The 14,276-nt window shown below is 36.1% G+C and overlaps 1 protein-coding gene across 1 annotated transcript in view; it reads right to left on the bottom strand.

Moving 5' to 3' along the window:
• LOC141277572 (dystrophin-like) overlaps positions 1-14,276 on the bottom strand; it is a 334,453-nt gene that overhangs the window by 77,805 nt on the left and 242,372 nt on the right. The window contains exon 11 of the mRNA XM_073798896.1: positions 353-472. Within this exon, the coding sequence (XP_073654997.1) occupies positions 353-472 (120 nt within the window). The remainder of the gene's footprint in view (positions 1-352; positions 473-14,276) is intronic.

Below are 14,276 nucleotides of genomic sequence, written 5' to 3'. Positions count from 1 at the left end.
TGTGTTTTCTTACCTTTGTCCTCTTTTAGACTGTAGGTTTGAAGAGAGCATAAATAATATTCCTCTGACGAGTTATCTAATGCATGCTATTCAACTATAATTAAAAAACAGATCTGCATTTATGTATTTCCCCAAAGACCAGGAAGCTAGTGTGAGCAAACAGTATATAATGAAAAGGAATTATGCACAAACATCCCACAAATGGGACATAATTTGAATTAGTTTAAATGAATACATTGCATTCTAAATATTTGTAACATACAAATTACATTTTAAATTTTCTAAATATTTTCTGAATTGCAATTAATTATTTTGAATGACATATTTAGTGTATTAAAGAAAATATTCTGACCTTAAGTTGTTTTTCCAAAGCAGCAGTTGCATGATCGCCACTAGATTCATCAACCACCACCACCATGTGCGTGAGAGAATTCACCCTGACTTGTTCCTGTTCCAGGTCTTCTTGAAGCACCTGAAAGATAAGTGTTTTTAAAAAGGAAATTAAAATAATAGTCTCCTGCTCTGTATGCCAGAAACATTTCTTCCCAAATGAGTGTGATTTATTTCTGCCATGCTTTGGGTAATACAGTTTTTTATTAGACTGGAATCATTTCAAGCAAATTTTTTGCTATGGTGCTCAGCAAAATTTGCACGTTTTTGTCAATTGAATGTGAAAGTATATAGAGAGAAAGCATCTGTTGAGAAAGGCATACTAAGATATGCTGCCCGTTACCCCACTTCCTCTCACTTTTTCAAGGACTTTTCTCCTAAAATACCTGGCCGCCTCAAGCATCTGCAATTCCTCCTTCTCTACAGTTCTCCATTATCAACCAAAACAAAACAAATTCTTGACCCCAAAATCCCCTCCCGCTACTGCCTCATTATGTGTCCCTCTTCACTAAAAAATATTTTGTTTTCTACATTACTCTTTCCATTTCCTTACCCTACTATTGTCCCTTTACCCACTATCCCATTAAAACATCTCTTGTAAAGTGTGCCATCAACCTCCAGGTTCCCAAATCCAATAGCCATTTTTTGATAGCATCTTACTTGACATTTTGATTACTAACCTAATTAACCACTCCTTCATTCTTGATCCTCTCTTCTCTCTTCCTGAGCTTCATGTACCACCCTTGCCTGATTATCCTCCTACCTCACTAAGAGCTGCTTTTTAGCTCCTTTGCTGGTTGGTTCCTTCTACTCTGCTCAACTATAAATCAGATGACATTCCTCTGGATAAAAACCAATGGAGCCCCATCACACTAAGAGGAAAAATCCAAATCTTTGAACCTGAAATCCTTGTATGATCTAGCACCTTCCTGCCTCTCTAATCTAACTGCATACCGTTCTTGCCCTCTGACACTATGTTTCAGTCATACTTGTCTTCTCTCTCTTCCACACTGTGTCAAGCTATTTGCTCTACTCCAATTGCTCTTCCTCTGTATGTTTAAATAATCTCTCATTCTTATCATTCAGGACTCAGTTTAAGTGTCACCTGCACAGAGAGGCTTTTCATGAAGATGCTATCTAAATTTGCTTCTTAGTTACTATTTCTATAACTTTTTAAACATAACATTTTCACACTCAGATTTTTCTTATGTATTAGTTTAGTCATTTGTTGTTTGTCTTTACTTACTGGAACATAAGATCCACTGAAACAGAGATGCCCCCTGTCCTTCTCACTAGATATTCCAAGCAACTAAAGATAAACAAACTCTTGTTAAATGAATAGCACCATGTGGAGGGGTGAGGGCAATATTCACAGGTGAGTTTGACCCTTCCTGACTGCATAAAGATTACAATCTAATGGGTGAGATTCTTTCTTTTAAGTGTAATTACAATTATACTATCAAGCACATATAACCCGAAACAGTATTCCAATCTTTTAAAAATCACAGTGTATAGATTTTTTGTAAAGATAAACAGGGATAAACAGAGGAATAAACAGACAGTAAACAGGAGGACTAAACAGAGGAGGCTGCTCTAGATCCAAGACACCCTGCTTGGGAGATCCAGTTCCTCCAGGACCTTATCACACTACACTAATTATTACCTGGAAATCCCTAAATGAGTATGCAACATTCCTGGTCATCTAGTCTGCCTCTTAGAACGTGTTATTATATAATATAAGAATGAAGAAGCAGGTTTGGGACAAAGCCTGTTACTTTCTAGAAAACCTGGAATCCCTACTTATGAAACAATGATGCCTGGCACCTATCAGACTAGCTCTTAGTTATTCGAACGCTATGGCGGGCGTAAGGGAACCTATTAGAATTAGCTACATCACAAACTCAAATGTTTGAGCATTTTTATCCTAGGACTTTTATTTTTCAAGTCTCAACATTTTAGAGCACTATATAAAATCACTTACTTTTACTTCCTCTCTCCAGACTTTCACAGTACATTTTCAAGTGAAGCAATTTAAAATAAAATGACTATGCACCCACCTATTTTGTGTGTGGAGTCTATACTGCCTATCACACCTTTGACATTCCAGAGCTTACACTGGTTAATAAAACTCTTTCTGCCATGAGGCTCAAAATGGAAACATTAACATTCAGAGTTGCCCTTGAAAGTCATGTTAAGTCTGTGCTTTCTGAGTTATATAAGCTAGGACTGGGAACATTTCAAATATGTCAGCAGGAATTTTAAAAATAATAATTAAAATAATATCCTGGTGTCCAATATACCATAAATTGGTTTAATTTGGCCAATTCTTTTTTCCTATCACTCAAGTATGAGAGTATATTTAATTACATATATTAAAGACAATTAGGAAATAATGCTATACTATTCACATTTTTTACATTTTTATTGTTTTCATATTTTTTAGTAAAGGAAACAGAAAATCATTGTTTGAGCCATGAGGTACTTATTTTGAAACTCAGGTTGCATCTTTCTAAAGCATATGTGATCAAATATACTAGTTATTTTCTCCAGTACTTAGATTTCTGATTTTGTTTTGCTTATCTATTTGTTCTATAATCAGAAATTATATTCTTGCCATAGTGATCAAGGGCTTACATGCTATGCTTTTGCTGACGTGCTAACACAAAGTACCACCAAAGCTAGTTGTGAGTTAACAGCTTTAAAATCAAACATGAGAACCATCTGAACTTACACTCAGTAGAGGTAAATAAAGGAACATGGGAAAGGTTCTCAACAGTAGATGAAAATCTCGAAGAATGCATAGCACTGCAGTAAATTAGCAATATACTCTATTTGATTTAAGTCATTTCCAGTATCTCCTTTTCTCTTCTATGACTTTTTCAAATTATATCATTTCTTCTACTCCTAATCAGGGATTAAAACAGAAAAGCTTAAACTGACCTTTCTAAGCATACTCAATAGCTGCAAGACAGAGCTATTGTAACACTGTAATCAGTTCCTATTTTCCCAGACCTCAGCTCCAAAAATAAATATTAATGAATATCACGGTATTAGCTAATCCCCTTATTATTTGCAAAAGACAAAAGACTATAAAATATCCAACGTCCAGAATTCATTTTTTTAATGAAGTTGATTCTTAGAATTAGCAAAAATGCCATCCAGAAAATGGTTAGTTTAAAAAGTTAAAACTTTCTGTCAACCTATGTATCCATGAATAAGGGCCTTGATCATTGGTATAGAGTACACTCTCCTGCTTCCCTCTTTGAGAAAACATGGATTCTCAAGGCAACTAATTTTTAAAGTACATTAAAGTTTTAAAAGCTATTTTACAATTAATTTTTAATTAAATATTTACTTCTTATGGATTTGAATTTCTCATAGCGGGATTTATACAATGGAGGTTTACAGTTGATTTGCTAATTAAACTGAAATATGAGCCAAATTATTCCAAATACAGATGTATCCCCAGAGAAATACACTAAAATTTTTGCCTATCAGAAGAGAATGTCTTCAGGTTAAAATACTGTAACATATGATTGTTAAAGTCTGTTTTTCTTTATTAAAAGAATATAAACTATTTACACAGAGATACCTACTAGGTATTTTATTATGTATTTCTTTTCAGTATTTTTCTTAGGGTAATGCATTTGTTACACTTATCAAATTTAAAGAAAATCTGTCATGCTCCTAATTAAATTTCTATACCATTATTAGATACAAATGTTAGCAATGTTTGTTTTCTAATGTCAACTAACAATCCTTTTTTTCCTTATGACAAGAAAAAAGGCCAACAGTGAAATTTAACATTAAAAATGCTTAGATTTGACCAACTTAGATTTTGTTATACCTCTGTATAACAAATAATTCTATTTCTTACAAATTATTCTCTAGTTAAAGAATCTGACCAAATTTGTTGTTCCCTTAGTACATATTCACATCTTATGATTTAAATATGACTTTTCTCTATTTCCTTCAAATGTTTCAGTGGTACCGAATTCTTGCTCTGACCCATGACAAGTTGGTCTTCAAAATCTGGCTTAGGACAACCACTGAAGAGTCACTTCAATATTTACTTCAGACTTACGCTATTTTATCCTTTCTTAGCATACATGTGAAATACTGTTTGGAAAATAAAGGCATGGAAATATGTAAGGCTAGGGAATTATTAGATTTGACACTTAGAGGTGAAGAACAAAAATTAATAGAAAGGTAGAGTAATAGAAAACAAAAACAAGGTTGGATCTCCAGTAAGTTCTATAGGAGGTTATACAATACTTCCCTTGGTCAGAGTATATGCTCAACAACATGAAACAGGAAAGGACTGTTGTTGCCTATATGCATAGTTTATTACTACTTCTACTTCAGTGATTAACCAACAGGAAATTACCAACACTTGCAGGTCCTACACACACACACACACACACACACACACACACACACACACACAAACACACCCCCCCCAGAAACAACACAGATCATGGGTTATGCATGGATTCTAAGGCCATCTACTCCCACATATCACTTTAAATTAATATAATTAAAATATGCTTAGTAAACTATTAAGTTTAAGTGATTTATAGTTTTTAGCTTAGCCAAATAAATGTACACAAAAGGAAAGACTGATGAGAACAAAACTTGAATTGAATATAAAATGTGCAAAAATCTTAAGAAACCAGAAGAGTTTCTACAAACATGGGATAAGTCTAACACTTAGGAAAGTACTATCTTAGAAAATCCAGCTCAGGAACCAAAAGATCCCTAGATACTCATGAACAATTAGCTAATGCAATACATCTGGATGTGAATTGATTTTATTTTCAAATAAAAGCATCCCAGGCAAATCAGAAAACTTTATGATTTCTTAGGAAATGATGGGGGGGTAGGCAGTATATCATTCTCGTTACTTTTTCTCTTATGGTCATTTTTACGTCCTTATTTCCATCACCTCTGCACTGGGCTAGGCTCTGTATTCCTTATTCTATCTATTCCCTGAATGAAATGATCTGGAAATGACTTGCCATTTTATTTTCAGTCCAATATTCACTTTACTAAGCCTGACTGCTCACAGTACTGTCTACTTCCCCATGAGGATCTATTTATAGTATGTACTTTTGTTATAAATTTGCTAAATATTTTAAATAGGCTTCCTCAACAGGCTCTCCTAGAAGAGCTTTTATTTTGATACCCACTTACTTAAACATTCTTGCATAGTTATCTTAGTCTTTATAGCAAACCCATTTTTTTAACCTTTTTTTAAAAAAAATGTTTATGTTTCTTCTAAATCCTAAGCTACCAAAGAGGGGGGCCCTAAAGACCATTTCTATGATGTTTTAAAGATTTAAAAAGCACCCAATGCTTACCAATCCCAGGAAGGGGGCTCAGTAAATGTGGAAAACTGTTTTAAAAACAGAGCTGACCATTAATGTACCCCTACATCTTTCCAAATATAAGTAGAAAAGGACATAGTATGGATGACAGAGTGACAAAAATATGTGCATGTTTAAAGGTGTGGGATCTAACATCAGATTTTCTGAGTTTGATTCCTGCATGTATTGCTAACCAGCTATGTGACCTTGTGAAAGTTTCCAACCATGCCAAGCCTCAGCTTCCTAATTTTCAAAACTGGGATAGGGCTTCCCTGGTGGCGCAGTGGTTGGGAGTCCGCCTGCTGATGCAGGGGACACGGGTTCGTGCCCCGGTCCGGGAGGATCCCACATGCCGCGGAGTGGTTGGGCCCGTGGGCCATGGCCACTGGGCCTGCACGTCCGGAGCCTGTGCTCCGCGGTGGGAGAGGCCACAACAGTGAGGGGCCCGCGTACAGCAAAAAAAAAAAAAAAACTGGGATAATAAGAGTACCTACTTCGTTAGATGGTTAGGAAGAATGAATAAGCTACAATTGGTTAGCACCTTGCCTGGTACACAATAAATACTAACAGCTAGTTAGTTCTAAAAACTCATATGTAGGCACATTCAGAACAAAGACTTTAAACCATACTGCAAGAACCCAATATTCACTTAATTTACCCTCATCTTATTCACGCTGCCATCATCCTCCAATAAGCATTCTATGTACAGAAATAGAATGTGGTTTTGGAAATCCAGGAAAAGAAGGGCTGAAGTTACAGTAAAGCTTTAGGATCTGAAGAAATATATAATACATTTTAAATCCTTAAATAAGACTTTAACTTCCAAATTATTTACATGAGATTAACAACAGTAGCTTTAAACTAATTGATCAAGTGGTCTCATACGTTGCTGAAAAATTACCATGGTCAGAGGAGCTATTTCATGGAGTGAGGAAATATTTCATGAGTGACAGATCCTAATCATTGAATAACAGCCCTCAATTCTCCTAACTTTCCTCCTCCCTCTAAAGTCCATGCATGCATGCATCTATCCATACATCCTACATACAGTTATACCATTGAAATCAGAAATTAAAGTGAACACCAAGAAAATCTAATAAATAATTACAAAACGTCATTAGCCTGAAAATAATTCTTGAAAAAGAAGAGAACAGGATTATTAGGAGAGAGGGCTAGGGTAGAAGGTTTCAAGTGTACCACAGAGGAAGTTATCTGCATTGACTGGCTAGTATGTAGATGTAACATTCAATTCTACTGATTATCTTCCAGTTCAAACATTACCACCATTCTCATGATGAGCCCATTTTCTTCAATATTCCCTTTCTAGTCCCTTTTTCCCTAATTTTAAGGAAAGAGCTTCAGAATTAATGTTGAAAAATCACTTCCTTAAGCATCTTGACTCTGAGCATTTCATACACAGCCACTACTAATGTGTTCTCTTTCCCTACTGCGTATTCTAAGTTTGAGGACTTGTATGCACCCAGTCTCTCCATCTTTTCCATCTAGATATTCCCAAGCCTGAGGGACCGAGTGCCACACTTCTCTAATCTCTTTGCTACTCTCTGCATCTGCTCTAGCCTCTACGATCGCCACTGCAATCAAAGTTACTGGAATCTCAGAACAGACGAAAAGAGTCTGGGTTCAAAGGCAGACAGGTCAAGACGACAAGCTCAAGTCTACGAAGTACTATTTAAGTTACCTTAGGCAACTCAACCTCTCTGAATACATTTATTTATCCACAAATTAGGGATTTAAATCCCTCCAGGACAGGTTTAGTACTGGAGTGAAATGAGATAGTACATTAGAATCAGAGACTGCAGTACTTAGTAGAATTGACAGGTAGTGAAGTAATGCTTATTTTCTTCTATTTCTGACATCATCGCCTTATCATTTTGTTCTTACACTAAGATGCATGGAAATAGCTCCTCTGGGCATCAGTATTTATTCCCAATACCCTTGATAATTATATTATGTATCTTTAATTACTAAATATTCTCAGTGTGCTGAAACTATAGAACATCATGTAAAAATATGTGCTTCAGTAGTTTTCTCATTCTCACTAGATATGACCTAGATCTTTGTTAATGGAATATTAAATATTATCCAGTATAAATTATCTGAAAAATGTAGTTCCACTGAGTAACAGAGTATTACCAGTTGTACTACTAGAAATCATTCTGTTCATAACAGAAATATTAAACATAACATGATAGTATACTGTAGTTAACAATTTTATATTCCTTAGAAATATACATAATGAAATATTCAACATTACTTTTATATGAAATTAGATTTATGGTCATGCATTTTGTTATAAGATACATGAACTTATTTTTCAAGAAAAAATATTTTCTTAAAATTCATATTATCATATCAGTTGTGGCTTTCTTGTGAAGAATTTTCCCCTAAAATGCATTCTAAAATGTTTTATATACTTAAATAATTCCTTTACATTATTAATGTTGCATTACCTATGGAAGGGAACTGAAATTAATTTGTATTGGTTCAGGAAAATAAAGATACTTTAGCTGAGACCAACTCGATTAAGTGAGAGATAGGGTCTTTTTCTTTCCTTCTTGCTTTACCCTCCCCAGAGGGCAGAAACTTCTAATAAATAAGCATTATAGGAGAAATTAAGTATAAAAAATAAACTGGGTATCTCTAAGATGAGGGGGTCTTGGATAATTACATTTTGGTAGATGCACTGATGTACTTTAAAACAGGGCTGGGGCTTCCCTGGTGGTGCAGTGGTTGGGAGTCCGCCTGCCGGTGCAAGGGACACGGGTTCGTGCCCTGGTCCGGGAGGATCCCACATGCCGCGGAGCGGCTGGGCCTGTGAGCCATGGCCGCTAAGCCTGCGCGCCCGGAGCCTGTGCTCCACGGCGGGAGAGGCCGCAGCGGTGAGAGGCCCGCTTACCGCAAAAAAAAACCAAAAAAAACAGGGCTGTAACATTTTGAGCCATGTTACTGAATCAGTGCTCAGTAGTTTCTAATTAGTCACCTGTTAGCTGGAATCAGTTGATCTGTGAAAATAAGGACATGGGTATGGATTGCATTATTATTTTTTAATTAAATTAATGGCATTATCTATTATGAGAAGTTATCCTTGGAATTGCTGCTTTTTTATAGTATGTTGGTGGGAAATTAGATGTCTTCTCAACTAGATTAAAAAAAATAAAACTGAGTATCATGCATACACTACTCTGTAGACCATAAAGTGTAATGTTGTCCCTTTTTACATTAACTTGCCACTTCTTTATGCCAAAAGAATTTTATTACCATACAAATCAACTTTGCTTGAGTAAAAGTCATGTCTTATATAATAACAGCTAAGATAATTTATATAATTCTGGGCATCAAGTATTATTCTAAGTGCTTTTATGCAATTATGTAGTATATATTTTTATCAACCCTATAAGATAGGTATCATCATCATCATCATCATCACCACCCTGATTTCATACTTGGGGAAACTGAGGCACAAAATGCTTAAGTAACTTTTGCAAAGTCATTCAGCTCACAAGTGATAGAGCTATAATTTGAACCTAGGCAGTCTGGCTTCAGAATCTGTGATATACTGCCTCTCATATAAGAGATATTAATATAGCTCATACAAGCATAAGAGATAGATACATGTTTCTTATAACTCATAAGGCACATGAATAGAAACTTAAAAACTCCTGTGTATGCGTTTGTGTGTGTACTCAGTCGAGTATCAGGTTTTACCCCTCTAGTGATACCTGAATTCAACCTATTACATTTGAAAAACTACTATCACAACGCTTGCTTTAAAAAACACACACACAATAGTTAGGTCCTCCTATATGCTCTTACTGTTTGAAAATAATGTTAACATTGGTATGTCTTAGTGATAAATGCTAATCACAAAATTGTGTTTAATATAAGGTTTTGAGTATTAACAGGAAGTTCAAGTTACTTTTATCTAAATGGCTTAGTTTCTTTATATACTACATTTTTTTCTTACTTTTCTCTCATGAATCTTTCCTATTTGGATATTCTCTCTTGAAACCTGTTCATCATAATGCTGTCTATTGATATTATCATGCCATCTCCCACCTAGAGGATGCATGCTTTTCTCCCATGGTTCTTATTCACTGCCGCTTGAAGGTCAAGTAAGGTCCATATGGAAACCAAAGAAAGAGACAGAATAACATTTCTGGGCCTTCTCTCTCCTTTCTAAGTAAAAATCTCGGAAGAAAGGTTACATTGTAAGCCCAGCTTAACGGGGCAAGAAAGACCTGATCAAGCCTAAGACTGAGGCCATAAGGGCAAAAAAGAGTCCTTATAATTCATAGGAAGTTCAACCTAACTCACAAGTTCAACTTAACTCACACAAATTTAAAAACAAAGCTGTAGGATTACAGACACTATAGTTTCTTTGGCTGGTCCACTGTGCACATATTCCTCATGAACTGGCCATGTGTGGTAGGTAGCCAGTTGAGGATTTGATTCCATTGAATGGTTTTCCTTTTCCGCATAACCAAGGCTCACATGCTTGATTTCTACAGACAAACACAAGTATGACTGCTGGTAGCATCTTCTGTGACATTTATAAAAAGATGCCAGGGTTATAACCATTAAGATACTTGAACAGAGAATGAAACAGGGAGAGAGGAATGAAAAAAAGCCAAAGTTAGTGAGAGGGCACCAGAAATAATATCTCCATGTAAGTTGCTTTAAAGATGTGTTCCTGGGGCTTCCCTGGTGGCGCAGTGGTTGAGAGTCCGCCTGCCGATGCAGGGGACGCGGGTTTGTGCCCCGGTCCGGGAAGATCCCACATGCCGCGGAGCGGCTGGGCCCGTGAGCCATGGCTGCTGAGCCTGCGCGCCCGGAGCCTGTGCTCCGCAACGGGAGAGGCCACAGCAGTAAAAAAAAGATGTGTTCCTTCTTCACCTATATGAGTTGTTTTCTTGACCCAACTCACAAATTTTATTTTACTGTTTATTTAAATGGTAAGTTTCATGTCTCTGTCAGAGTGGAAGCAATGATGAAGCTTCTGTGTGTGACAGAAGTAGTCAGAACTATTTAAAGCATTTGATCCAAAAACCATTTACTGAGCATCAGTTATGTGCTAAATACTTGGCTAGACATTGGGGAAACACATAAGAGGCCGCTCTGGTTCTCTGGCTGTAGCATAGTATATATGTATATTTTTTTTACCAATTATATTGTTTACCTTTACTGCCATAGCCATCAAACATTCATTAAGCAGTTACGCGGGGAAAAACTAGGAAATAAAATGGAATTTCACAGCAGTAACTAATAACATGTACTTTTAATCTTGCTAAAGATGTAAGAGAGCTTATTAGTCACTAAAAGCACTACTTGATTCTATGGCATTCTCAGGCTTTTCAGAATCACTCATGCTCCTCCCAATTACTGCATTTCTATCTTAGTATTGCCTATTTTTTAAAAATCCAACTTTGGCCTCCCAATTGCCCAGTCTCAGAAACTATTATTTTGAACTCTGTGATAATTCCCTAAATCTAGTCTCTTTGGTTCTGCTGTTGATTTTCAAAACATTTTTTAAACAATTTTCATTGACATTGCTTTGATTCAGACTCTATATACTTTACGCAGTATCTTCCTAACATATTCTGGCCTCCTGTTCATCTGTGCTCTAGTTTATCTTACAAGATATGTCTTCCTAAAATATAAGATAAACTTTCCCAAATTGCCACTCTCCTCAGTTTCACTTATCATCAGTAATGGACCCCTATTGCCCACAGACTAGCTCCAAATGCTTGTCTTCAGATCAAGACCCTCCATGATCAGGCTGTGGTCCTCCAGCGGTGAGCAGAGTGCAGCACATAACCTAGGCAAGTGACATACCTTCTATTGCCCCATCTCATTTCCTTTGCCCAACAAATCACTGTTTCTAACATTCTCAAGCCATCTGACATATTATGCCTTGTATAATGGTCACTTGTTTTCTGTGTCATTATCTGATGTACTAGCATGTGAGCTTCTGGAGGAAGATTCCATATACAGTAGATCTCTGTATTCTTCACAGCAGCTATTTTGCTTTAATAAGTGTTTGTTCAGTGATATGGAATAAAATTCAATGGAATGAAATGAAATGTCAAATCCTTTGGCAGGATTACACCTAAATCTTCCCATTACATAACTATCTAGATCATTTTAAAGGTCACCAGAAGAAGATATTTCACAATCTTGGCAATCCAAATGTTTGTGATTAACTAAGCTCCAAGGAAAGGATAGGTGACTGAGCTTCTAAGAGGTCATTTAATTTGTATTAATCAGTACTTAACAAAGACCATTTACTGAAGTCGTAACATAGTGCACATGTCACGATGATACCTGCAAATTCTAACTTGTATGGTAAGGATTTTGTTGATGTTGTTACTGAGTCAGTGTAACTAGTAACAAAAGTCTAAACCTCTCATAAGAACTGGTAACAGCTAGTAAACTAAGCTTTAAACCTCATGTCAGTGTGACTGTGCTACAAGACAAGATTCCCGAGTCAATTATTCTCTTTTTGATTAAAACACCCTCCAAAATAGCAAACTGCTTTCCCATTAATGAAAGTTCAAGCCCCCATAAGACTTTTATTGTCCTCAATAATATTGTCACTCCTTCTAGGGAAATCCTTTCGTTCCTTATCAACATCACTAATAAAATCTTTCTCTTAAGACAGAAATAACCAACCAGAATTATTTCTGACGTGTTCCTTCACAAGAATATTGAGAGCTTCAATTTGTTCACTCCCAAGAGAATCACTTTTGGGTGACTCAGATCTAAAGTAAACCTCTAAATTCTTTCCCCAAAGCAATAGCTATGAAGAATGACGGGTCTCTTCCAAATTTTGCAGCAAATTGAACTTTTTCCAGTTACCCCGAGTTAACAGTCTGGCTACATTTAATAGTAACCACCAATATAGGATCGATCGTTTTACCTTGCCTAATTGGCAGATTCAGTAAAAGTGACTTATTTCCATGGCATTTTACAGTGGTTCAATTTCTAGCCTGCCTTGTAATAAAATGCTGTTGAAATGAAGATAGCAAAGGATGCTGCCACAGAACAGAGAGAAGCATATCTGTAATACGCATGGTGTACTTGCAAGATATGCCCTCCAACTGAGAGAAACAGAGAAAGAGACAGAGAGTGCGCGAGAGGGCACGCACACGCCAGACTCCTCTGACCCGAGCAGAATTTAAATCCATTCCCAGAAACAAAACCTGAATCTCTTCTTTAATTCTGTCATCTGTAATCATCTCTTAAAAAAATAAAGAGGATGTACTGTCTAGGATATGAAGCTAAAAAAACTAAATGTTATATTAGGTGGGAAGCAGGGAAATGCAGCAGGGTGCAGTTACTTTATGACTACTCCAAGGTTACTGATGTATTTCATTGTCAGAATGAGAAATTTTCTTATTTTCATCCACTAACAATCCTTGGGAAGAAATGCTGCAAAGTAAATCAGTGATTATTTAAATAAGGCTTTAGTTTGAATTCAGTTACCTAAAGAAAGAACATTTATCCCTTCTTCTGTTTTATGAAGCTTGGAAAGATTAACAAAAAAAAATTTACTCCTTGTATACTTCTAAGAAAACATACATGTTTCCCATTTAAATAAATTCAACTCCTTTATAAATTGTTTGATTTTGTCAAAAAATTTTCTTCTCATTGTAATTACTTCAAGTAAGAAAAGAGAATTATCAACTGTCAGGCTTTCTCTTAGCTATGTAATATGTTTTTCCATTGTCTTAATTTTATTAAAAAAATAATATATTGTGAGGTGGGTTTAAACAGTTAAAGGTGGAAGATGGCCTCGCTTTCTGTGTCAGCAAACCAATTCCTTCTGCTTTTCCTTACACACTTATATGAATAAATCCTAGATGTAAATGATTACATAATCAACTTGCATATAGTTCTGTTGCTTTCTTTTTGTTTCAAATTATGCTCTTCAAAGCAATTTCATATTCATCAGAAAAGGCACATTTTCAAGTATTGGACAACTATTCAAATTTTATTACAATATTAGTCAGATACTTTCCATTCCATTCATTCTAAATCTTCCAGAGCAAAGTGCAAAACCTTTCAGGTAATTGGCAGAATATGAAGACCCTAGACAGCCTAACCTCAATGCTCTGTTCCTGGTTTCCAGATGAGACCTTTACTCGTAGCTGCCCCAAGTCATTTACCCTTATGGCTACCCTACCATTCTCTGCCACTTCTCTCCCTCTCTTCCTGGCTTCCTCCTTAGACTCCAGGTATCCAATGCTGACATCCATCCCTCTGATGTTCAATGTTACAGCCTGTAGTCTTGTCCTTGCCTGAAATGCTTCACATTCTAAAACTAATCGGAACATTAAAACCATGACTGGAAGGAACACTAAAAATCAAGTGGCTCAACACTTTTATTTCCAAAGTGAAAATATGGAGAACCTGAGAGATTCAATAATTTCTGAAAATTACATATTTAGTTAATGGTAAGCTGGGATAGTACTCTGGCTTCCCAGGCAAGAAGGCTGTCTT

This window comes from Tursiops truncatus, chromosome X (assembly GCF_011762595.2).
Source record: "Tursiops truncatus isolate mTurTru1 chromosome X, mTurTru1.mat.Y, whole genome shotgun sequence".
In the NCBI taxonomy this organism is placed as follows: domain Eukaryota; kingdom Metazoa; phylum Chordata; class Mammalia; order Artiodactyla; family Delphinidae; genus Tursiops; species Tursiops truncatus.
This window is presented reverse-complemented; position numbering and strand designations above follow the sequence as displayed.